Below are 24,279 nucleotides of genomic sequence, written 5' to 3' on the forward strand. Positions count from 1 at the left end.
GCATCCCCACCAACATTACAACACAAAGGATGAACACTTCTGATTTAATATCCACCTCCATTGCAGGTTGGATTTACTATCCACCTCTTTTTGGGTCTCTGGCTTCCCAGTCCCCTCCACTATCTCCCCTGGTTTAACTTCCATCTCCTTGAATTATTGCTTTCCACTCACCAAGGCAGAGTTTAAGCAACTTGTGACCTGCCCAAGGCCATACCCAGAGTCTGTGGTAGCACAAGGATGAGCACCCAGCCCTCAAATCCCAAACCTACGGCCCTATAGCCCCATCCTTCCCCTGGGGATCCACCCATCACTCCCTCCCTCTCTCCCACTGCTGTGCCAAAGCTCTGAACTCCTCTGACCCCAGTCCAGATCACAATATTATCTCACCAGAGGCAAGGACGCACTCTGTCCAAGTAAACAGATAATTAACTCAAAACTTGATTTGTAAGGGCAAAGTGACTCTCTTCTTGTACTTGGGCACCCTGCCAACCCAGGGGACCATGGACATTTGAACTTCCACACAAAAAAGTGACTCAGAGCTGTGGTGGTGCCACAGGAGAAAAAGGACGTGTGCCATGGCTGAGCAGTGAAGGAAGAGCCAAGCCGTGACTGGCAGAGGAAAGCTCCCAGGCAACTTTTCTGAGGGGGCTGAAAACAGCAGAAAGCTCCAAGCCTGTGCCTGGGCTGAGAAATAAAAGTGACCAAAGTTTAAGGTTATGCTAATGCATTCAGGAGCTGGGATGAAAAGGGAAGGTGATGCTTAGGGAGATCTAACAAGGGAGACCAGGTACAGCAGAGAACTCCTTGTTGTTACCCTTAAAAGGAAACTCCAGCTCCAGAGAACACGAAGCCTTGTGCCAGAGGACACCAGCTATAAAAGGTGCCCTATGGAGCACAGGGAGAAGTCCATAGCAACCTGGCAGTGATCAGAGACAGGTACTCTGGCAACCCAGGTAATGCTCAACCCGCAAAGAAGTTTAATTTGGTGGAGAACTTGGAAAGTAACTATATTACAAAGGGCACTAAAACACCTCTGGCAAAGCTTCCCATTAAATTCCCAGAGATGACACTAAGACAGGGGGTTGGAAGAAAAATGTGAGTGATGTGACTACAGACAAGCAAATTGCACATTCCTCTCCATCAGGCAGGTCACCCTGTCCTCCCTCCTTGCAGACAGGCTTTCCATCACTGGATCTCGGAGCCAAGCAAGAGCTGGGTGTTATTTCTGTACAGCTCTAGACAAAACTGTTAGCTAAAGACCCCACAACTGGAGCTTAGTTGCCAAAAAGGCACAGCTCACAGCAGGATCCCTCTCCTCCTTCTTATCTGGTTCCAGTAAACCACCAAGGAGCTGGTCTGGCAACCAACACCAGGGGAACACGCTGGTGGGGGAAAAATATTGCTGGTTTATTGCCTTCACTCCTGATGAAACCCCAGAACTTTTATTTATAAGCTCTTCTCTTCCTCACTGCCACTCCACCTCACCTGTAGGAGGATCTCAGCCAAAACCTGCCAGGAAACCCACCCTCTCCTTGTTATCTCACTCATCACTTGAATTGTTCATTATGTCTCCGGGCAAAGAAGAGCTGCTGGTTTCCAGGGAGCCTCAGCTGCTGCCCATGCACAGCACAGACCCCTTCTCTTCTTCAGAGAGGGAGGAAGCAGTGCCAGACACAGGCAGGAGGCTGCCTGGATAAACATCTCCAACACTGCAAGGTGGGTTGGTTTTTTATCAGTGCCAGTTTCCACTGCCCAAATTCCACGAGGGTGGCCAGTTCCTCTCACACAGGGATGGCCATGTCAGTAAGATTATTCTCAGCAGCAGCCTGTGTTTCACCCACTTTCCTTGAAAATCCCTTCCCCAAGGCACATGAGGCAATGACAAACCCTTGCTCAGAGGAAGCCATGAATAAAAACAAGGCTTGTATGAGACCATGCTAAGTTGGTTTTGGGCAGAAGCTGCACCTCCTTCCCTTCTGAGCACCAAACCCAGCACCCAGAGCAGCTGAGCCCTAGGAAAGCCTCCTTGCACAGAGCACAGCAGCCTCCCTTGTCACAAACTGCACGTGGAGGAGAGTTCCAAGACAGACACATCTGTGGTGAGCAGCAGCCAGCCCAGAGTGGAAGGCACACAGGCTGCACAGTAATTCCCTCCTGGCCCTGGACAGCTCAGACACGGATATTCACCAGCTGCCTTCACACAGGGCAAGAAGGAGTCTGTGCCCTCCTCAGCAAGGTGAGGGCTATGTCTCCAGCCAAAATTCATCACTGTGCCCAAATCAGCAGAGCTTCAGGCCTCCCAGGGCAGAGAAGACAAGCAGGAGGTTTGGCTTTTTCAAGCCTCTGGACGTGGCCTGCTGTCCCAAGCAGTGATGCCTTGGAAAGAGGCATCCTCAGGGAGGCAGCTCCCAGGAATGCAGCGTGGATGGATGCGGGGGTGGAAGCTGTGCTATCTCCTGGCCTTCACCACACTGCAGCTCTCCAGGGCTTCAAAGGGGAGGCCTACAGCTGCAGCCAGACCACACACTCAACCCCCCCAGAGCCAGGGAAGAGAACCATCTCTGGAGGCTTCTGGCTCTGGTGCACAGAGCTCTCCTCTCTTCAGTCACAATCTCCACAGCACAAAGATTATACGCTGACCTCTAACCCTGGAAGGAAACATGGTCATGGTCTTGTGATGGAAGCAAAGACACAAAAACTGCTTTAGTTTTGATGATGGGCTCCCTCTGGTCTTGCCCGTTTAGTTATTCAAGTCTTATATTCCAGCTAAAGGTTTTTCTTTTTGCTTTCCCTTCACCATCCCGACCCTGGGGAAAAGGTTCGCTCAGACATAGCAAAGGATGTGAAATTAGACCTCACACTTCTTTTTTTAAAAGGTTGTCACAATTCAGGAACTCACTTCACCCAGCACAGGAAGATTATTACTCCTCAGTTTATCTCAGTCTTACCTAGTTGGCTGTAACAATTATTTTCCAGAAGCAATTTTCCAGCAATTCATTTTGAAATACATTTTCTAACATTCTAACATCCAGTGAAGAGAAACCTGACTCTTACTTGAAATTTAACTACCCTGGGAATTATGCAGCCTCTGGAAGGACCCTGATAGAATCAGACCAGGTTTTTGAAGGGGAAAAGAAAAAAATTAATGATGCAGAAGTAAAAGTTCCCCTGACAACAGTTTCAAGGGTGGTCATTTTATCCACAGTGTTTATTATATCTTCCATTAAGGTAAGACAAGACTTCCATATCCCTTTTTTTTTTTTTTGTAATCATGGCTCCAGTTCCTGGATCCCTGTTTATGCACACAGCAAAGCAGTCACCCTCAGCAATATGTGAGCACAGAGAAGTCACAACATTTTGAAAGATTGCAATCAAGCAATGCTGTGTTTTAGCTCAGCTTTTCAGCCCCTGAATGCAGCTCCTAAATGTGTGAATCTGCTTGATACACAGCAGCTCACAATCACTCAAATCACCAGGGACCTTCCCTGCACATCTCCACGCTACCAAACAGACGCTCTTCATAATCATGTTAAAAAAACCTGTATTCCTAATTCTCACACACATATTAAAATATATATAAAATCAGTATTGCAACAGACAAGACAGGATGGGGAGCGCTCTAAAAGCCAAATGATCAGCAACCCAAAGGGATCTATTCTTCCCCCTTGATCTTGCACACAGAGGATGGCAGCACCAGGAGATGGTGCAGCAGATGCCTCCAAAAGCACACTGGAGCACAGCACCACAGTCATGAAACGTGGCTGGGAGGTTTCCCCTTCTGCAAACGTAAGGATGTTTCTGCAAGTCACGTTGTACTATCTCCTAGTGGCCAAAAAGCGTTGGCTCTGAGGCTAAGTTGGCAGGAAGTTGGCTCTTTGTAAGCCTGAAGTAGACTTTTCTCTTTTTTTTTTTTTTGTAATGGAATGTCCATGAGGAGTTTCGATTACCTCAGGACAATCTGACTTTTCAGTCTCAGACCAGGACTGCAGCCTGTGACTCTCCAAAAACAAGTGACCAAGCTGGGCTTGACTCTGCCCTGTGCCACCATCAGCACACCATGACCTGCAGTGTCAGCCTTGGTGAGAGGGAAAGGAGAAGGAAGAATGCTGACCAAGCACAGCTTGGGACTGCTCACTGCTCCCACCTCTGATAAGTGACCCCCAGGCACCAGCTGTAGCACCAAACAGCCCCCAAGATCAGCCTAACACAGCAGAAAGAGCTCCCCATGATTCCCACATACCCTATGGACGCTGCCTGCCCTGGCACAGGGCAGCACAGAGGCTGCACCTCCATCTTCAGTGCCCCTGAGCTTACTGAAACACCCAACAGGAGCCAAGCATCAGCACCCTTTGGACCCCTGCAGATAAACACAGGGGCTGCAGGTAGAACCTCTGTTTTGCAATGCATGCAGGAAAAAGCCCCACGATGAGTGAGCCAAAGAGGAATTGCGTGACAAACGTGTGGGCAGTGCCATTAGTCACCCTCTGCCCTGGCACTGATGCCAGGCTCCATTCAAAGGGAACTCAGCAGGGTGCAGGCAGCCAGAGCCTTCCCAGCCCACAGCAAAGTCCAGGCTGTCTCAGCTGAACACCAGCATGGGCAGCAGGCAGTGGTTACAAGTCAAATCACTCCTGCAGCAACGAGCTTGACTTGTGTCTTGCAGCAACACCTTCACGGTGCCAACACGAGCCCTGGAGCACCCATCTCCCCTCCAGCAGTCCACTCATTCCATCCAGCAACACTTACCAAAGGACTGCAATCCAGTTTCTCAGAAAGAGGAATTCATGCAGGTCACCACCACATCTAACAGCAAAACACACTCAAAAAGCCACTGGCTCCTTCAGACCGGCTCTCTCCAGTTCAGACTCCCGGTAAGAGCCCTGCACAGCCACACAGGGAAGGGGACAAAAGGGCACTGCTGGTAGAGGCAACTTGGCAGAGCACCCCTCGTGCTCCCTGCAGCCACGTGATGATGACCCTCATGTCCCTGACTCAGCACAGGCACTGCATTAGTGAGCACAGAGGAAGCGCAGCTGTCACGATTTCCAGCGGTGGAAGCTCTGCGTGGCTGGGAATGTCAGCATTACCACCAGATCTGCCAGACCCCTCCTTCTGATCAGGAAGGACCACCTTGAATTCCACAGGTGCAGGTGGGTGTGCATGAGCAGACCTCCCTTCCCACCACACGCCTTGTCTGCCCCAGTGATGGCCCCTTCTCTTGTGCTGACCATGGCACAACACACAGCAGCCTTGAGAAGAAGCCTTAAAACTGGGCTTTTTAAGTGAGAAACCAGTTATTTCCACTGGCATCATGGCACAGCCTCAAAGACAACTTCAGGACAGAGGGGAGACACGTGACAGAGATAAGCAACCACACCAAGTGAAAACTCCATCTCCTTGTACAGCACTGACCTGCAGCCCAAGCCTTAGAAACAGCAGAAAAGCAGGAAGATTATAAGTAGAAATTAAACAACTAAAACACCTGGGAAAAGAAAAGAAAGCCACTCTCACAGGTCTCTATTCCCAGGGCACCTGCAAAGCTTGTGGAGAGCTGGCACAGAAGGCAGCACCAAAAGGCAGCTGCAGTGGAGGAGAAGGAAGAGACTCACAAACAGGAATGCAGTCTTGTGACCAGCAAAGGTTTCTTCTTTCACCCACTAATGACACAAGACAGGCGGGTCACTGACTTGTGTCAGGAAGGGGAGCCCCACGGACACAAGGCCAGGAGGAAGGAGAGATGTGGCAGCAGCAGAAGGAGCAGGGCTGTGATGCAGGTGGCATTTCTGCCCAGACTCCTGTGCCTGGTCTCCTCTGAAACCCACTGCAGCGAAGACTTTCTGCATGTTTGTGTGTGGTATTAGGCCAGGAGACCCTTGGGGCAAAACCAGATCTTCTCCCTCTCCTCTTTTGAGTACAAATGCAACCAATTAGACTAAGAAACTCTGTTTACATCAGCCTGTGCCAGTCTCAAATTAGCTCTTTTCCCCTTCCTTTTTAGTAAAAGAAGACCTGGCAAGGAAAGTGGTCCTTTCCAAAACAAAAGCAGTCCATGGAAGCAGGCACCCAGATCCAGGTTATTTAATATTGGCTTCACCAGCCCTTGGATCAGCCTTTTCTCCAGAGCTCTGCCACGTGGAGATCACATTTCCCATCAATACCAGGATGTATCTGGCCAGATAAATGGCTGTGCTTTTCTGGTCTGCACAGGCTTCCTATTTTGAGTGGGATCACCACACAGGTGAGTTCCTGGGCTCCTGGGGAAGGAAGGCACAGTGGAAGCCTCACAGTTTCCTTGCCCCAAGACCCTTCGTTGGACCACTGGTTTACCGTGGAAGCGGGCAGGATGACAAGCACGAGCCAGGGTTTGGCTTTCACTAGGCATGAAGGTTCCCTACACCTAATGCTTCCCTATCACTTTCTTCCCACATATTTAAAAAACCCCAACAATTCCAGCACATCCCACAACTTCCCATTAACCAGCTCAGTAAGGAAGGGTGAAGAGCAGAGCCTCACACAAAACCAGGCAACTGCCTCTGTGCACCACCACCAGCTCAGAATTCCCAATCTAAACTGAGGCATTGGCTGCAGCAGCACCTAAAGCAGGGAAAGGAACACAAAAGCTGTTGGGTTTTCTTGTGAAGCAAAAGTTATTCTCACTGTGCAAGGTCTCTTCTACCCAGACCCTGACACACCGGCTCAGACATTGGCAAAACTTCTATTTTAGGCACAAAACAGATGTGGAATGCACATCACTCAGTCTGGATCTTGAAATACTGCATATTTGAGCTTTCACTGTCATACTTCCATGTTTTCTGGCCCACGGGTCTTATTCAAGGACAGCAGAGCAGCTGCAAAAGCAAGGAAGAGAACAAGAGGAACAGCTTTACTGCGGCAGAAAGCAACTCTATACTGTGAGTGTACTGAGGTGGGGTTCAGTAAGACCAGTACACTGAACCAAAGGATTTAGAGGCATTATTCAACACAAAAATTAATTCAAACTTGCCAAGCTGCCTTAAAAGAAAGCAACCCAGAATTACTAAATTTGCACACTTCCTTTCACCAGATAAAAGCCTGTCTCTCAACCTTTAGACAAGGGCATGAGGCATCTCACCAGCTTAGGCACCTGAACACCTTCCTTCACACAGATTAACGTGAGCCAGCATATAAAAACAAGAGTTCAGGGTTACAGGGTAAACAAAACCTGAGAATGGCAGGTAAACTGACCCCCTTGTGAACCAACACTGTTCCCCAGTTTCCCCTCCCAGGGAGGGACAAATCCAGAGCACCACACCTCAGCCATTGTTTGAAAGAGGAACAGGGGTCTCACCACCACCAATATGCAGGAGCTGGGACAAGTCTGCAGGAGTTTTAAACCACCCTCTTGCCAGGTTAGGCTGCAAAACCTCAGGAGCAGCCCATTCAGGCGTGGATTTTGCACGGTTCAGGTCCTGCTGAAGATGTTTTTTTAAGATCAAGACGAAAGACGGTATTTTTTTCAGCAGCCTCTTCTGCAAGTGCTGTGCCCTGTGCTGCCACAGCCATGGCTGGAATTTCAGCTCCTCCCAACAGGCCGTTTGCTCACCCTATGCCTCAGTTTGTTGAGGGTTGGTGTGACTTTGCCTGCAGCCTCTACAGGGAGGGAAGTGCTGTAACCAGAGACTTTGACCTCTTCCACCAGGAAGAGTGTGGACAGCAAAACCCTCCAGTGCTGTTCTCCTTTAGGAGGTTTCCTTTGAAACCAACAGTTGAAGGAGCATCACAGGGACATTGTTAAAAAGATCTTGCAAAGTTTTAGGGAGACTGTGAAGACCTTCGATCAGAACAGTATGTTTTGGGGATTTATTTATTTAAAGAAAACCAAGCCCTGTTTGTGTGGAGCTGGGACATGTTGTATTTACAAGGTAGCTTTCCTCTGAGGATGTGAGAGCTTTTCAGACATTACAAGCCTGTCTCCTATGTTGCTGTATGGGATGGAAGTGTGTCTGCATGATCCTTACATCCCATGGTAACTCTGGAGGAGAGCTGTCCTCCTGCTCTGCCTGCCGTGTCAAAGGGTGTGCAGTCACCCTAGGACCCTCCCTGCCTGCCATGGGTACAGCAATCTAATCTGGATTTCACTCTTTTGAATATCTGTGAAATACAGGCAACTTCCCAGCCCAGCCCCTGCAATCAACCACAATCACAGGCACCAGAACATCAGTTCCATACCCAAAATGGATGTCCTCGTGCCAAAAAGGGACACAGGCCACAGGATATCAGACAACCCAGGGAATAAGAGAGGTCAGAGGCTGAAAGGCTGATCCCAAGCTGCAAAAACCACAGCTCTCCAACTCCCCAGCACAATCAACATAAACAGAAGACACTTGACACAGGATTTTTCTTTCCTTTTGTAACACAAGCTGCTCCTCTTACCTCCCGAAATTATGCACGGAGCCCTGTTACACAACCGGGGCTTGCACAATCCTCGCAGGCATTTTATCAGCCTGCTCCTCCAAAGTTTGGAGTTAGCTGGAACCCAGAGATGCAGCAATGACCCGTGAAAGGGGTGAAAGCCAGTCAATTGATGCGTTTCACAAGCAACCACCCAGCAAGACCCAGCGTACTTGCCAGCACCAAGTCGGACCCACCAACTCCCTGAGCCGGTTGCTAAACCTTCCCTGCACACTTCCCATGCACTGCCAGAGCCAGATGTCCCCAAGGAGAAAAACCCCACCCCATCTTTAACTCCAACCCTCGCCCATCTACTCCTCCACACAGCAAGAAAGGAAGGTAAATTAGTCAGTAACTCTACAGACGTGGCTGATAACTAAGCAGAAGCGCTACAATAATCTGCTGCCACAGGTCAAACTCAGCCACTCTTTGGACTTGTGGCCACCTGAGATGGCTTCTGATCTTTCTGGATTATGTGAGCAATCAGCAGCACACAATCAGCTTGAATGTCTACTTGGGGATAAGCAGCAAGAGATTACGAGCAGCCTGTAATTATTTGTTCTGATCTATGAAATCTCAAAGCCTATAAAAAAGGAATCTTGGCAGAGGTGCACCTGTCACTGCAGGGCTGGTGACTCACTCTCCACAATACCGTGGACAAAGTAGTCTCATCACTGGGATCAAATGATCACATTGGGAAAGCAACTTATGCAAGTTCTAAGAATTGTGCTTTTAGAGGCGGGAGAGTCCACATCAGGAAACAAAACAAAGTTCAGTGTCCACAGAGATAACTGTGGGTGGTTTTCTTTTATACCAGAGGGAAGGGATGGGGAGGAAATGGCAGGAGTGAAGACCTGAGCAGGGAAGCCTTTTCCCTAGTCTGCCAGAACTGAGCAAACACACAATCTTTGCTGCATCACAAAAGGCAAAGGAGAGAGCAAAGATCAAATGGGGTTTCAGTCAGACACAGTTCCACGTGTTGCTTTTGCTGAGGGTGAACTGGGTAAAGAAACCATCACTCCCAGCACCCACTGCCGGCCACCCTACCAAACCCAACTGCACCCACAGACACTCCACAACCTTTGACAGTCAAAAGAAAGGGGTTACCTTGCACTTATGTATCTGCAAGCAAGCGCTGATGGGGCCTGTGAGCTCCAGCACAAAGGTTGGAGAGCAGCAGGGAAAGCCTCCCCCGAGATAAAACAAGTTCTGGTCCTATGGCCCTGTCGAGCTGCTCCAGCTGCTCTGGAAGAAACAAAATAAAAGTTGCAGAAGGCACTTACTTGCTCAACCCTGGCTGCCCACAAGGCACCACCCCAGAGATTGTTGACTGAACATGAGGCACTTGCACAGTAATGACAAGGAAGAGATTTTTCTCTGTCACAAACAGAGCAGGACTAATTAACAGAGGGTTAAGTATGACACTACCCTCTCCATCCTGCCCACTCTTCACCTCACTCTCCAAGGCTTTCACACCTGAAGATTAAAAGAAAGCACTCAGTTGTGTCAGTTGGTGTTTCTTCCTGTAGCACCTGTATCCTCCCTGCTTTACAGAAACCTGTTTTGCAAATGAGTTCTCATGCCCCGTCACATCCACATACAACACTCAGACACACTCTGTGCCGTGCACACTCTGGTTCAGTGCAGTCAACCAGCATATGATGCACCTGAAGAAAAACCTGTGCTGGGACAATGCTGGGCTCTCCAGGAAGGGTCTGGCTCGCCAGCCCTTCCCAGACAAAACACTGATTTCCTCATCTGCAGCACGTTAATCAACGAGGTGCTTTGCATGTGTGCAACAGCTCATTGCGATTTCTCAGAGAATCAGAGAAATACTGGAAGAAAGCCCCAGGCAAAAGGGATGTGTGCATCCCTGCACCCCAGTCAGCACAGCTCTGCTGTCTAACAAAACACATGAAACCCCACAGCTCCTCTCGACAGCACACACAGAGCGTAGAGCTCTGTGTAAGAGGGGATGTCCCCACCAACGCTATCACTGAGGCACTTCCAGATTTCAGAAACAGAGACCTGACCCTTCCTTGTGCTTTTCCAGCTTCTCAACTGGATGTATGTTTCTGCTTTTTAAAAAGAGCTGTAGAGGTACAAACCCAAATTTCACTTTTTCCAGACTCACATCAGAAAGCCTCAGTGATTCCTATTTCTTTTACACTCTGAAAGGTAACCCAAGGTCTAAACACAGAACAATGCATACTCCACCAGCAGTGCTTACTCCTGCAAGTAACACAACTTCCTAAGAACCAATTCCACACTGATGACTAACTCCCAAAACCGTCATCCAGGTGTCTTCACCCCCTCCAGCCTTAATATTCCCAAACAGGGGGTTTTCCATTATTTCCTTTGACAAGCACATTCCCTAAGTGAGTAACGTCACTCTCCCAAGCAATTTCATCAGGAAAAGACAGGGGCAAAGAGTCTTCCCACACCCCAGCAGCTTATAAAGCTAAATAGGTGGAACAACAGCTAAGCAGCCCAGCCTGCAGCAAAGGTTAAATGCTGGGAATAACGTTCTGCAGGGAAGTGCCAGAAAATTAAGCTCATTAAAGGCTTTTAACGAACAACAGCCCGAGATTGGGTAAGTCTGAGCAACCCTTCAGTGCTGTGGAAGAGAGACAGGGCAGGCATGACCCCCCTCCCTGGCTGCCCACCCTGCCTCACACCCCCTTCTCAGCCCCACCACGGGGTGCTGGTCAGCCCCCTGCCCCACAGGCCCCGGGGAGCCAGGTATGATTGGGGTACCCCAAATTACAGGGGGCCACTCACGCCAGCCCCCCGTACAGGGGACCCTGGTCACACCAGTCCCCCCAGTCTCCCCAGTAACAGGGTGCTCAGTCACACCAGACCCCCCAAATAACAGAGGCCTCTGGTCATCCCAGTCCCCTTCAAACGGGGGATCCGGTCACACCAGACCCCCCCAAGCAAAAGGGGGCTCTAGTCATCCCCATCCCTGCCGAATAACAGGGGACCAGTCGCATCAGACGCCCCAAATAACAGGGAAGTCTGGTCATCCCAGTTCCCCCTAACACCCTGAATAAGAGGGACCTCTAGACATCCAAGTATCCCCCCAAAGACAGGGATCCAGTCACACCAGAATCCAGATACCAGGATGACCAGAGGGTCATCCCAGTCCCCCCAAATAAAAGAGGGTCCATTCACACCGAATTCCCCCCAAATCACAGTGGGACCACTCACTACAGCCTCGCCATACACGGGACCTCAGTCATCCCACTCCTCCCAGTCACATGGAGCCAGCCACACCAGTCCACCCAGTATAAGAGGGGCACCCTCGTCCCGTCCCGTCCCATCCCACCCATCAGCGGATGCCCACCCGCCCCTCCCCACCAGAGAAGACACCAGTGGCGGAGCTCAGCCCTCCCTCATACATAGGGGACGCCCGAGCCCACCCCTCCTCATGCACACGATCCCGGTACCCCGCCGCTCCCCGGTGTCGCCTCGGAGCCCCGCACCCACCGCCGGCCCGGCCCGTTCTGTGCCCGGCGGCTCCCGCAGCCCCGGCGCGGCCGGCACGTACCGCGGACCGCACCACTCGGCCATACGCGCGGGGGGGAACACGCTCCGCCCCTGCCGCCCGCCAATAGGCTGCGAGCGCGCCTACCAGAAGAGATCCCCCCTCTGCGGAGGCGCATTGGTACGGCCCCAAGACGGCGGGGTCTTAAAGGGACAGGAGCACTTGGGCGGGGCGGGAGGAAAAGGGGGATTTGGAAGGTTTGGGGGTCCCGGTGGGTGCAAGCAGGGGGTCAGGGTTGGGGCAAGGTAGGGAGACAGCAGTGGAGCCAACGTTGTATTTGAGGGGGTGAGGGTGGGGGCCAGAACTGGCGTTAGAGTTCAGATCTGGTTTGCAGTCCGGGTGGGTTTAAGGTCAGGGCTGGGGTCATGGTGTAGCCGTGTTTGGGGTCACGGTTGCGTCATGGGCTGGGGTCAGTTTCGGACACAGGCTGTGCCTGAGCCAGGACTCCTACACACAAGAACCCTGTCTGTGGCCACGTGTGGTGCCTGTGTGCACATGGTGGTGCTGCTGTGGGACCCCCCAGAACCTCCCAAGGCCCCTGCCTTGCTGCAAGGCCCAAGGGGGGTCAGGGAACCCAGGGTAGAGGCTGGAACCTGATCACTGCCTCCCCTCCCTGGGACCCGGGGGGGTCCCCGCCCAGCCAGGTTACAGCACATGCTCCTGATTTAACCGCAGACCACATGTTTCGGGTGTTTGGGGGCTGCCTTTCTCTCAGCACTCACACTGCCACCACCAGGGAACTGCATAAGCAGCTCTGGAAACATCCCGGCAGTCCCAGTGGGACATTTCACAAACCAGACCCCCAGACCCCGGGTCCCACAGACACGGAGGGACCGCTGCTCTCCTCTCTCCTTTTTTTGGGAAACTGGGTCACAGCTCTGCTAAGTCTAGCCTGGCCAAAGCCAGGCACACGGCTTGCCCTGACCCCACTGAGCAGCCCCAGGCCATGTGGAGTCACACGGGACTGTGTCCCCTCCCTCAGCCAGGCACTGGCACATCCAGAGTCACCATTCCGACGCTGTCACTCTGTTGGTGCTCGCTGCAGAGTCAATAAAACCCTCAGGGAAGGTGCAAAGTCCAAGCTGGGGCTGGCAGGCACGTGGAGGGCCACGAGGGGTGTGAGGAGGGGGCACGGACCCAAAAAGTGCCAGCTCTGAGGCAGCGGTGGCCAGGACTGCAGGAAAAACCCCTTTCATGATGGCATCCAAGCAAAGGGTAGAGGGGTGTAAGGTCAGCTGGGCACCACTGCCACCTACATCAGTTTTGGGATCAACCCCACGGAATTGCCCCGGAGTGGCTCTGGTCTGTGACTGTGCCCCGTGGGGTGAATGGCCGCGGGTTAAAGATCAGAGTGGCACTGATGGGACGGCAGGACAGAGCAGGCCCTTGGTTTGGGGTCATCCTATCGGGTACCTGGACTGGGAACAGGCATTATAGCACAGCCTGGCCTGCTCTGTGCCAACAGGGAAGGGGCTGGGGTCTCATCACACCCAGCCCAAACTCCCCCTGGGGGAAAAAGCAGAGCTCTGACAGCCCACAGGGACCTGTTGGGTCACTGCTTTGTCACCACACCTATTTCTCCCATATCTCCTACTCTCCTCTGTCTCCAGCACAGACTGGGGCTGAACTTTTGGCCACAGAACCCTCAACAGTACCAGCAAACAGGCTGGGGCCCCACGGGACAGCCATGGAGGTGGTGTTTGGCAGAGTCCTGGCCCTGGCACAGGGAATCTGGCCCCCAGTCAGGATAACTGGGTGGGTGTGCTCTGCCACGAATAAATGAGGGATAGGAAAGCAAAGGAACACAGACCTGTTTTTCCTCCAGCATCAATGTGTCCTGCCAGGCCTCCCCACTCTGCAGGACCCCCCCTTTGCTCCTAAATGGGGCAGCAATGCAGGTCCAAGTCGGTTCTGCTTTCCTCATGTACCCCCCATGCCTTTCCTCTTGCACTATAGTGGGTGCAGAAGAGCAGAGAGGACGGAGCTGGGCTCTTCCAGAGCATCCTTCCTGCATCAGGATGACTATCCCAAGCACAGGGATCAGCTGGCTCAGCTCCCAGCGCTTGTCCCCAGAGTTTTGTCACTCTGCAGTGACCCTCTGAGGACAGGGGGTCAACTCAAGGAGTGTTCTGGACTCTCTGCACACCCTGATTCCGGGGCAGATGCAATCCTGGCACTGAATGAAGTGGCCTTTACTGGGAATGCACCAGGGGCACAGAATAACAAAGCTCCAGGGACAGCACGTTCCCAGTGGCAGCCATCCCGGGCTGAACTGGGAGGTTATTGACTTTTTTTCTTTTTTTCTTCCTGCTTTAGGAACTTCCATTCTCTGTCTCCCCACCAAGGAAATGAGCTGGTACTGCAACATGCAATGAGTAACATTGCTGGGAGCTCAGTGAGGCAAATGCCAAAGCCCAGTGAGCTGATGACTTTCACCTCCCTCTCTCCCACATTTAATTCCTCTTCGGAGCCTTAAACACATTTGGAAATGTCTCATCACAACATTTTTCCTCCCTCCCAGCAACTTCCCTTCCCTGGGCAAGGAGTTCTGAGTTTGCCACCAGCCCTGGGGAACTGGGACTTGCTTGGACTCCACTGCTGGAGAAGCAGAAGGTCCTTGGCTCATTTATACAACAGCGTTTCACCGTGAAACAGCTGCCCTCAGGAAAGCAGGGAACAGACCTCATTAGAAAATAAATCTTCACAAACATCCATCTGAAGGGCACTGAAGGTACAACACATTGCACTGGACAAGTAGGTGCAGCTGGACTTGGAACAGCCCTGGGGACATGGTGGAAGATGCAGAGATCAGAGAGACCAAGTGATCTGCCAAGGTCACCCAGAAGCTCCTAAAAGACCTGGGAGCAGAAGGAAAATAAAAACCCCAAATTGTGGTTTTGTCCCTATCTGGCAGGTCCTGCTCACCTGGAAGGCTGTGGCAGTTGTCTTGTCCCAGCATGGAAAAGTTAGTGGCTGGTGCTCGCTCTTTCCCAGGCAGGAATGTCCCCCACCGCCAGGGCCAAGGGGCCCAGCTCACCCCCTGGAAGGAGGTTTGCTGTCTGTTCCCCGGGATCGGGGCTGTTCCGGCTGCCGGCAGCGACACTTCAGTGACTCCTACAGGCCAGGGCTTCCTCCGCCACTACGAAACCAGGAAACTACTCCCTGGAAACGTGCCATCCCTTTGACAGCTCTGCCGGGAGAGCGAATCTCTCATCAGATCAGCTGATAAGAGTTGGAAAGGAAAAATAACCGGCTTCCAGCGTTTTCCAGGGTGCAGTTCCACTTGTCCCCAGTGCGCGTCCAAAGCCCCAACCTGACGCGGAGCTGGCACCCATCAGCCCATCCCACAGACCCCGCCCCACAGATCCCACCGTGCCCAGCCCACCACCCGGAGGGGCACGCTCCACATCCTCCTTTGAAAGCAAATCCAGAGACCGTAGCAATTTGTCTTTCAGATTCTATTTCCAGTTCCCAATTTGGAGGTATACAACATTCATGATTGCTATCAATGCTCATCACCCTCCTGGAAAAATCAGTGATAAAATCCCTAGGTTTACAGGCAAGGATTTCACAAGGAGGAAAAATCAAGGCACTAGCAGAGAGTGGAGTATCAACATTTCAATGTTATCTCTAGCATTTCTTTCCTGGTATTAAAAACATGCTTTTAAATTCCAAACAAGCTCCTTATCCCACTCTTGCTCCACACTAAACACATAACAATGCAACTGCTGTCAGCAGGAAAAACAGGACCATGAAGTCAACTCCATTTGTGATCCTGTGGAGGAGTGAAACAATCAGGGACAAGGCCCTCAACTCCAGCCTGCTGGAGAAGTGGCTGTACAGCAACAAGGGGCTTCCTCAGACACTGATGATGGAAAAATCAAAGGGGCATGGACTTGCTTTGGAACATGCAGCTGCCAGAGCTGCCTCTGGTCAGGCTCACTGGGAGCACAGAGGAGCCCTGAGGCTGTTGTGTTTCTGGGGACGGGTGAGGCACTGCAGGAACATCTCCAGGAGCAGTAACAGCATTTTGTGCTTCATGCACCACTTTTTTTTTGGAACACAACAAAACTCTGAGCAGAGTCGAGGGCAATAGTTGAGATCCTGGCTGATTTACAGATACAGAGACAGCAGATTCCTCCTGGGCATGGCACAGGGCAGCAGCTACACAGCTGGGAATAACGCTCAAATCCCAGCAACTCGACCAAAGTCCTTCATTACAGCCACACGCACCAAACAGTGCATCCTGCTCCAAATCCTTTGCTGAAAACTCCCCTCTCCCACACACCTGCCCACCAGCTCCCAAGAAAACAGAGAGAGACTGTGCTCATATTGGTGGGTGAGACTTCTAATGCTGAGCAGCGTGAACACCCCCAACAGCACTGCTGCTGCACTCCTTGGATTTATAAACATTTGCTCCACAAATGGCCAAAATTCATTACTGAAGAGTCTCCCACTACTTCCCATGCATGTGAGGTGGCCTTATCGACAAGTGCTGGTGACACAGGCTGAGCTGGTGCAGTGCTATCAGAAAATGATGCAGGCACAGACTGCAGCTAAGAAGGACTTTGAGCATTTTAGGGCTGTGTTTTGTGGCAGTAGAAAAGGGTGTTCTGTGATCTATCCTCTTGCCCCAGCTTGGTTTAACAAGCCCTCTTCATGGTGCTCTTTTAGTGGGGAAGTCACCAGTAGAACAGACATCTGTCCTCCTCCACTCAAATATTAAGTTATAAACTAAGGCTTGCCCAATTCCCACCTCTTTTGGGTCCTAGCTACATCACACCTGTAAGAGTGTAAATGGGACATGTGCTTTTTGCTGCAGCCTAGCTAAACTCCAGTGTTTTGACAGTGAGATTCCCACCTTGACTCAGGGAGCTGGTGCACTGGAACTCCAGTGGCAGCGTGGAAAAAAGCTAACTGCTAAATGCAGCAATGAAAAAAGACTTCAAAAGGATGAGAAGTACACAGAGCTGATACAGTTCCCACCCCCAGCAATATCAAAAAGTAAAAAAAACAATTATAAAGGAAATACAATTCAAGCAGCCTGTGCCAGGGAGCAGGGAAATGGTTTACACTGGAGCTACCAATGCATTCCAACAGTCACCCCAGACACAGCAAAGATGCCAGCAATGCACTGCTGTGGGAGCATCACAGAGTGGTCCTGCCCCTGTGTGAGTCCTGATGCTCCCAGGAGGATCAGTACACTTGGACTCTGGTAAATTCAGCTGCAGCAGGAGGCACTGTGGGTGCTTGCTGAGCACCAGCCAGGGGGCCCAGTGCAGGTGGCTGTGGGTCAGTCGGGCACACGCGCTGAGGGGGACAGAACGTGCCCAGCTGGCAGTGCTGTCCTGGGGAGGCTCCCACGTGGGCCTGCCCACAACACTCTCCCCAGGCACCTCTGGCTTGGCAGTGGGAAGAACTGAGGCTGTGTCCTGCAGCGTGGCCCTGCTGAGATCCCTCGTGTCCCGGCGCAGGGCCACGTCCTGGAGCGCAGCTGTGATGAAACCCCTGGCTCTGAGCACTGGGATGCTGCATCTGGGAAGCAGGAAGAGCTGGAGGCGAAGGGCAGTAGTAGCTTTGGGTGGGGTAAGTGCCTGGTGCAGGGTTAATCCTGGGCAGGAAGAAAACAGAAGGTTACACAGTGCTCAGAACTGCATTGCCTAATTAGCGCTGGAAGTGCCCTGAGGGTTGATTTCCTCCTGACCAGCGCTCAGAGAGGTCACTGCAATCCATCAGAGGGATTCACTACAACAGAAGCTCTTATTATAAGCAGCACTTGAGTAAAAAATAGGTTTACTGGCTTCCCAGGACAGATGTTCCCACTCCCAACCCACGCCATTTCCACACTCACTGAACGAGTGTGGTTCTTGGCCCCAGACTCTTTGTGCAAGGAATACACAAAAGCCAAACTTCAACGTGCTTTGAGATTCCAGGGCACATCCTCCCTGCCCTGTGAGGGACACATCTGCCAAGGCATTAATCAGGAGAAGTCACAGCTGCCAAGTGTTTATGAAGAAAACATAAAGGCCCTTGGTGCGAGTAAGAGCCCAGAGTATAAAGCAAAAAAAGAGAAGGAGGAGAGAGTTAGAAATTAAATTAATTATTCAGAGGCAAGGACTAGAAAGTCTTTGCCAGCAGAAGGGATGACTCATCCAGCCAAAACAGGAGAGAGGCAATCTGCCTAGAAGCTGAAGCCTCTGGGACTTCAGGAGTGCTGCTCAGCCCACGCACAACACGCAGATGAGTGCTGAGAATCAAGGCAATATTCATGAATCCATGACTGCCAGATTCCCAGCAAGAACAAGAGACTGGCTCAGCCTGGGGTTTTCAGGCTTAGATTTTTGGTTTTAAATTATTAATTTGATTTTGGGTTGGTTTTTTTTTAATTTTATTTGTGGATACAAACATGATGCCAAAGACTGGACCTCCTAGGAACGTGTCCTGCCTGGTGGCAAGTTGGTGCCTGAATCTCATGAAAATTTAAAAAGAAAACGAATCCCAAGTTATTAAAAATCCAAATAATCAACATGAAGCTGCAGAAGCACATACAGAAGTTGTACCTAAGACACAGACATGCAAATTTAGCTGCAGCAGTGGAAGCATCCTAGAAACACCTTCCCACGCCTGTTGGATAGTCAAATATTCATGTAAGTACCTTTGTGTCACAACAGTCTGTGTCACCTCACCAAAGGAAGCAGGTTTAGACCCTGAGGTGCTGTGCACAGCAGGATTGGACTGATGCTGGCACAGGCTCAGCATGGAGACAGTCCCACCTCCCAAAAGCTGCATTTGCACAGGAAGGAGAGACTAAAAACACAAATGCTGCTGGATCTACCTGCCCTCCCTGCAAGCACTCTCATGTTTGAGCGCCCTGATGGACCTGAGGGACACTCCTGCTGCAGACAAGGGTTGGTTTTATGGCTTCCCCACGGGTGAGGGCAATGCAAACACCTGGGAATGCTTCCACTCCAACTAAAGCTTTACAATGAGCTGAAGGCTTAAACAATACACAGAATTTAACCCTTAACAGAAAACTACCCTTTCTCTGCGAAGCTGAAATGGCACCTTAGGACAGGTAAATATTTGACCTACATTTTCAAGCTTTTTAGAATACAAGTGAGTTCTCATGGCTTGTGATAATACATAACTTAAAACCACTCCTGAACGTCAGCCAAGGGCCCCAAGGTTTTTTGTTTCACTAAAGTAACATTGCCTTGACACTGAAAACCTACTGAAAGGCTAAAAAAGACCAAAAGGTCTACACTGAACTTTGTAAGTGACACCTTTGATATACAATGCTCTGCTCCTACATAGGTTTGGACAGAACTCACTTCACAGCATTCCTGGGAGGCGAGGTGGGGCAAATAAAGATAGGGATCACACCCTAGGGAGCCACACAGCCAGGAATAAATGCCTTAAACCCTAATTCCAGGGCAGAGTTACACAACTTAACTTTCATGTCAGCCAGAGCTGCAATACCTTTGCATGTGTACACACACTGCCCTTGCAGCACAGGAGAGGTCTTTCACCTCCATCCAGCTTTCACTAAAGACCTGGTTGAGTTAATGAGTGGTAATTTATTAGTCCCAGTAATGTCACCAGTGTAACATCAAAGGGTGACTCTGCCCCCTCCCACACCCACAATATGAACTCAACAAATGCAATCCGGCTTTTAAAGGTGATTTAGAGCCTCTACTCACACTTCAAAATTCCCCTATAAGATCTCCCACAGGAACTCCTGTACTTACTTGGTGCTGTCAGAGGCTCTTCTCTCTTTTAAGGACCCTGGGATGTATTTCAGCCCTGGGATCCTCTTCAGCAGAGTGAAAGGGAACACCCGGTCCAGCTTAGAGCCCACTGACTCTGGAAAATCCAGGCAGAAACAGTAGCCAAGACCATCTGAAGCCAGGAGCGTGTTAAGGAGGTCTGCAGACAAAACACAGTCACTTCTAACACAGCCACACACAATCCTCCTCTGCCCACAAACCACTTTTCCTGGAGAATTCTCCCAGTTCCGCCCAGCACCACGTTCACAGACCATCGCCCTTCTCACTCCACGTTCTCTGTGTGCACAAAAGTCACTGGGGAAGTGGAAGAATGAGGTGAAAAGCCAACAGGGGATGAGCAAAGCCAGGGAGGGTTTCATGCAGAGCAAGAGCCCAGGAAACACCATAAAACCAACAACAAGAACCACAGCACCCCGTTCCCATCGCGAACCAATGATCCCGCTCTGGCTCGGAGCTTCCCACTTGGAAAGGATACAGGCTTCCCCAACCAGGAGCCCACACAGGTTACCCAAGAGAGAAGAGTGGGGGATAAACCACGCCACGCAGAGCACAAACCAGGGCACCAGCACCACTGGAACCCTGCACCCAAAAACCAGAGCCCTCTTCATCCGCGAGCGGGTGGTGGACACACCCAGCATGGCGAAAGCCACTGGCAGGAATCCTTTGGCATCTCCCACCTCCCACACCCGGGAGACAAGGGGCTCCAGGAGGAGGTAGAAGAGGGCAGAGAGCACGGAGAAGGTGATGGTGAGGAAGCAGTGCTTCACTGTGCCCACGTTCCTCTCAAAGCTGCCGGCAAAGTACCAGATGGCAACGGCACCACAGGTCAGGGAGACCAGGTCTTCATAGACAAAGACGTAGGTGACCAACCTGTGAACTGAGCACAGACAGACACAGCTTTTAATTGCTTTAAACCACAATCACAGGCTTGAGCAGAGGGAGAGAGAGAGCCCAAGGGATTAATTAATGGCTTTCCTTTCTATGCTGGTGTAGAAAAGAAGGAATTCAAGGCCTTTAAAATCAGGCATAAATAACAAGATGGAGTAAAAGAAGTGCTATCTTGGGTGTCATAAACATATGGGCTGACTCTTTGCTGCTTCCTGGGAAGCTGCCTGGAAAAAAGCAGCAGCATCTGTAGTATAGTTCAGTCTCATTAAAAGAGAAGGCAAGAGACGTAAAAATAGATGTTATTATAACAATGATTTTGGCAAAAAACCCCACTCCTTAAACTGCTAGAAGGCTGACTTTTCTCACCAAACCTCACACCTCAGAAGTGCTCCCAGGCCTTTTGGATAGCTGTTCTCCTGGGCATTCAGCGAGGATGGAGGCTAAGAGTTCTCCACCTCCCTCCCACCAACCTCAGCCCCACAGAAAGAAAAACATCAGTGAAAAACAAAATAACCCGTGAAGAAATGTGAGGAGATGTTCACCCATCAGCTCAGAGAAACCACACACTGCTAAAGGAAATCACTGCACAGGGGTGAGCTGGGACACGGGAATTAAAAGTGTGACAAAAATCATCCTGGAAATACCAGAGTCACCGAGGAAAGCAAATCCCTCAAGATCCTGGAAACATACTCATACTGTGCTTAGTGTCAGAAATAGGGGTAAAGGGGAGCAGCCTGATGTAAGGGAGCTGAGATGGGTGCCCAGGTCAGGGAAGAGCATGGAAAGCGGGAGGAAAAAGGAGCACGGAGAGGTGGGACACAGGGGGAGCAGCGGGCTCAGGGACGGGCTTGAGAAAGTGCCCAGAAATGGGGGCTGAAGGGAGGGACCAAGGGGTCTTGAGCAGGACGTGGGGATGGCCCGGAGAGGGAACTCACAAAAGCTCCAGTGGGGATTTGAGGGAGACCGGGAATGCGAGGACACAAAGGTTCCGTCGGGGATTTGGGGAAGGTCTGATATGGGGGACCCACGGAGGGGGGAAGACAGGGGGGACCAAGAAGGCAGCGGCTGCCCCGCGGGCGGCCCCCGCTCACCTTCCCCGTCGCGCAGGGCGGTGGGGCGCAGCACGGCGGCGGAGCGGGCGGCGGGGACACCCCGCAGCATCCCGGGCGCGGAGGCCCCGACCGAGAGCAGCACCGTAAGGGCGGCGGCGGCTGGCAGTGCCCTGGGCGCCGCCATTGCCACCCCGCGCGCCCGCCGCTTCCGGCCGCCGCCGGAAGGCCTGGGCGTTACCATGGCAACGCGAAGCGCTGCTCGCGTTACCATGGAGACGCGCGGGGGTGGGGTTCTTCCCTCCCCGCCTTCTTTTGAATTTTTAATTAATTAGTGGGGTTTTTAACTTGTCCAGAAGGGGAAAATATCCCCGTGGGGAGGTGTGAGGTCTCGCTGGGAGCCTACCTGAGCTGGGTCCAGGTCTCCTCATGAGGAGCCCTCAGATGCGGGAGGCCCAGCCAGGCCAGTGAAGCCCCATTCCCCTGCACCGTGGGGTCAGGCTGCTGGGAACCACAGAATCACAGGGTCAGTGAGGTTAGAAAAGACCTGTGAGATCATCTAGTCCAACCTGTGACCAAACACCACCTTGTGAACCAGACCAGAGCACTGAGTGCCACATTCACTCTTTCCTTAAACACCTCCAGGGATGGTGACTCCACCACCTCCCTGGACAGCCCGTTCCAATGTCTAATAACCCTTTCTGTGTAGAAATTCCTCCTGATGTCCAACCTGAACATTCCCTGGCATGGCTTAAGCCTATGTCCTCTCATCCTGTCACTGGTTGCCTGGGAGCAGCGCCCGACTCCCACCTGCCTCCAGCCTCCTGTCAGGGAGTTTTAGAGAGAGAGAAGGTCCCCCCGAGCCTCCTTTTCTCCAGACTGAGCCCCCCAGCTCCCTTAGTCACTCCTCATCAGACTTGTGCTCCACACTCTTCAACCAGCTTTGTTCCCTTCCCTGGACTTGCTCCAATCCCTCAGTGTCCTCCCTGAACTGTCAAACTGTTTCCTTTCATGTGTGACAGATGGAGATGGAGAGGAGTGTCCACACCACACATGCACCTTCCCACCTGTGCTGGAGCAAATGGAGGGACAGCCCTCCTGCACATCTGTGTGTTCAAACCAGGCTGAACCTGCATGAGGCTCATATTCTGTGTCTGTCTTCAATTCCCCAGCAATATTGGCTTAACTATTTGGCAAGTTTTAGTCAGATTTAGGAGAGGAATTGGCAGACTATAAATAGAGATACCAAAGTTCTTGCAGGTGTCACAGGGAGATGATGGAGTAGGGAGAACTTAATCTGATCCCTTCAAGGGAAATCCTTCACTGTGGTCAGGGCTTGCTTTACACACATGGTTAGCACTGACCACAACAATTGTATCTGTTCTTGAGTTTGTAGTTGGAAGAGATTTGGGGATGGAGCTGTGGATATTGTGGTAGAAAAAGACTATATTTGCACAAAAGGAGAAAATCTGTTGACACCATGCATCCCACCTGGACACGTTCCTGTGTCACCTGCTCTGGGTGACCCTGCCTTTGCAGGGGGCTTGGACTGGATGTTCTCCAGAGGTCCCTTCCAACACCACTGATTCTGTGAACTCTGCTGTTTTCCAGCCGAGGGGGAAGAGCAGAGGGTTGAAGGGCTGATGTCTTTTCCATATCCCAGCTTCAAAGTTTTTGACTGGGAGCCACAGGAGAGCACAGCACAGATCTATCAGCAGACAGACAGACACATGAGCTTGTAACTCTCAACTAATTCCAGTTTCCATTTATGACAATCCTTCAGTCCGTGAGGAATGCACAAACACCGAGAGGCTCTCCTACAGCAAAAGATCCCTCCACCTCCCCTGGCTATGGAGCATTGTTTGGGATCTCCCCTAATCCCAACATTGCACAGGCAGCCTTTGTGAGGTCCCAGGTTGTCACAGGAAGGCTTATGGCACAGGACACAAAACGTCGTGGCTGGAGGAAATGAAGTTTCTCGAGGAGAAATCAAAAGACAGGCAGGGAGCTCAACTCACACACACCCCTCTCTTTTTTTTTTTTTTTTCCTAATTAATCATTCCAGTCACTGCCTGTTTTGCAGAAACTTATTTTCGGCTATGGCAGTGGGATTTGCCTCCTGCTGCTACGCCCAGGGGGGAAGAAACAGCCCAACTTCTCTGCAAATCTGCTCAAAACATTCAGCTGAAATCAGAGAGGGCTCCTCACTGCCTTTGGAAATAAAACCAGGGTAAAACTTCGCTGTTCCCTAGCTGATGCATGTGCACACTGTCCCTAGACAGAAAGGTGCAACTGCTAACTTCCCAACTCCCACAAGAAGGCAGCTTGATCTGAAACAAGAAATACGACTTGTAAAAATAATCAGATTAAACAATCAGCGTCGCTTTTGCTGTCTTCTCAGTTCATCACTCCTCCTCTCTGAAGCAAACCTTCACGTTCCATAGAAGTGGCTCCCAAGCTCATGACCCCTTTCTTTAGAGCATTCTCCAAGCTGATATTTGCCTTTTTTAAAGATAGCCAGAAACCCTGCCACACTATTTTTTTCCCTTCCTTTAGAACCCAGCTTTCGGATGTTTTC

The 24,279-nt window shown here is 51.3% G+C and overlaps 2 protein-coding genes across 6 annotated transcripts in view; both read right to left on the minus strand.

Annotated features, from left to right (window-relative positions):
* The window catches only part of LOC116796554 (NADPH--cytochrome P450 reductase), a 28,909-nt gene extending 16,926 nt beyond the window's left edge, over positions 1 to 11,983 (minus strand). Inside the window, exons 1-2 of one of the 5 annotated variants that reach the window (XM_032707237.1) lie at positions 11,920 to 11,983; positions 9,538 to 9,670 (exon numbers count right to left, since the gene is read on the minus strand). The gene's annotated coding sequence lies outside the window, so the exon portion shown is untranslated. Of the gene's footprint in view, positions 1 to 4,746; positions 4,918 to 9,537; positions 9,676 to 11,879 lie in introns of those variants that run through there. The other 4 variants (XM_032707239.1, XM_032707240.1, XM_032707242.1 and 1 more) reach the window with 4 other exon arrangements.
* A 3,434-nt stretch (positions 11,984 to 15,417) lies between these two features.
* On the minus strand, positions 15,418 to 21,903 carry RHBDD2 (rhomboid domain containing 2). Its single transcript, XM_032707243.1, has 4 exons — positions 21,744 to 21,903; positions 20,240 to 20,641; positions 19,726 to 19,876; positions 15,418 to 17,588 (listed from the first exon to the last, which is right to left on the minus strand). Exons 1-4 carry the CDS (start codon positions 21,886 to 21,888, stop codon positions 17,174 to 17,176), a joined length of 1,113 nt encoding a protein of 370 aa, XP_032563134.1. The 5' UTR covers positions 21,889 to 21,903; the 3' UTR covers positions 15,418 to 17,173.
* Between the last annotated feature and the right edge of the window lie 2,376 nt (positions 21,904 to 24,279).

This window comes from Chiroxiphia lanceolata, chromosome 20, assembly GCF_009829145.1.
Source record: "Chiroxiphia lanceolata isolate bChiLan1 chromosome 20, bChiLan1.pri, whole genome shotgun sequence".
Classification (NCBI taxonomy): Eukaryota; Metazoa; Chordata; class Aves; order Passeriformes; family Pipridae; genus Chiroxiphia; species Chiroxiphia lanceolata.

What these genes read in the sequence shown, in the direction of transcription:
- RHBDD2 (XM_032707243.1), bottom strand. Translation starts at nt 21,888, where the DNA reads ATGGCGGCGCCCAGGGCACTGCCAGCCGCCGCCGCCCTTACGGTGCTG. An exon ending in CGCCCTGCGCGACGGGGAAG is followed by an intron (nt 20,642 to 21,743) that starts GTGAGCGGGGGC and finishes GTCTGTGCTCAG; the next exon opens with TTCACAGGTTGGTCACCTAC. An exon ending in GCTCCTGGTTGGGGAAGCCT is followed by an intron (nt 19,877 to 20,239) that starts GTATCCTTTCCA and finishes TCCTGGCTTCAG; the next exon opens with ATGGTCTTGGCTACTGTTTC.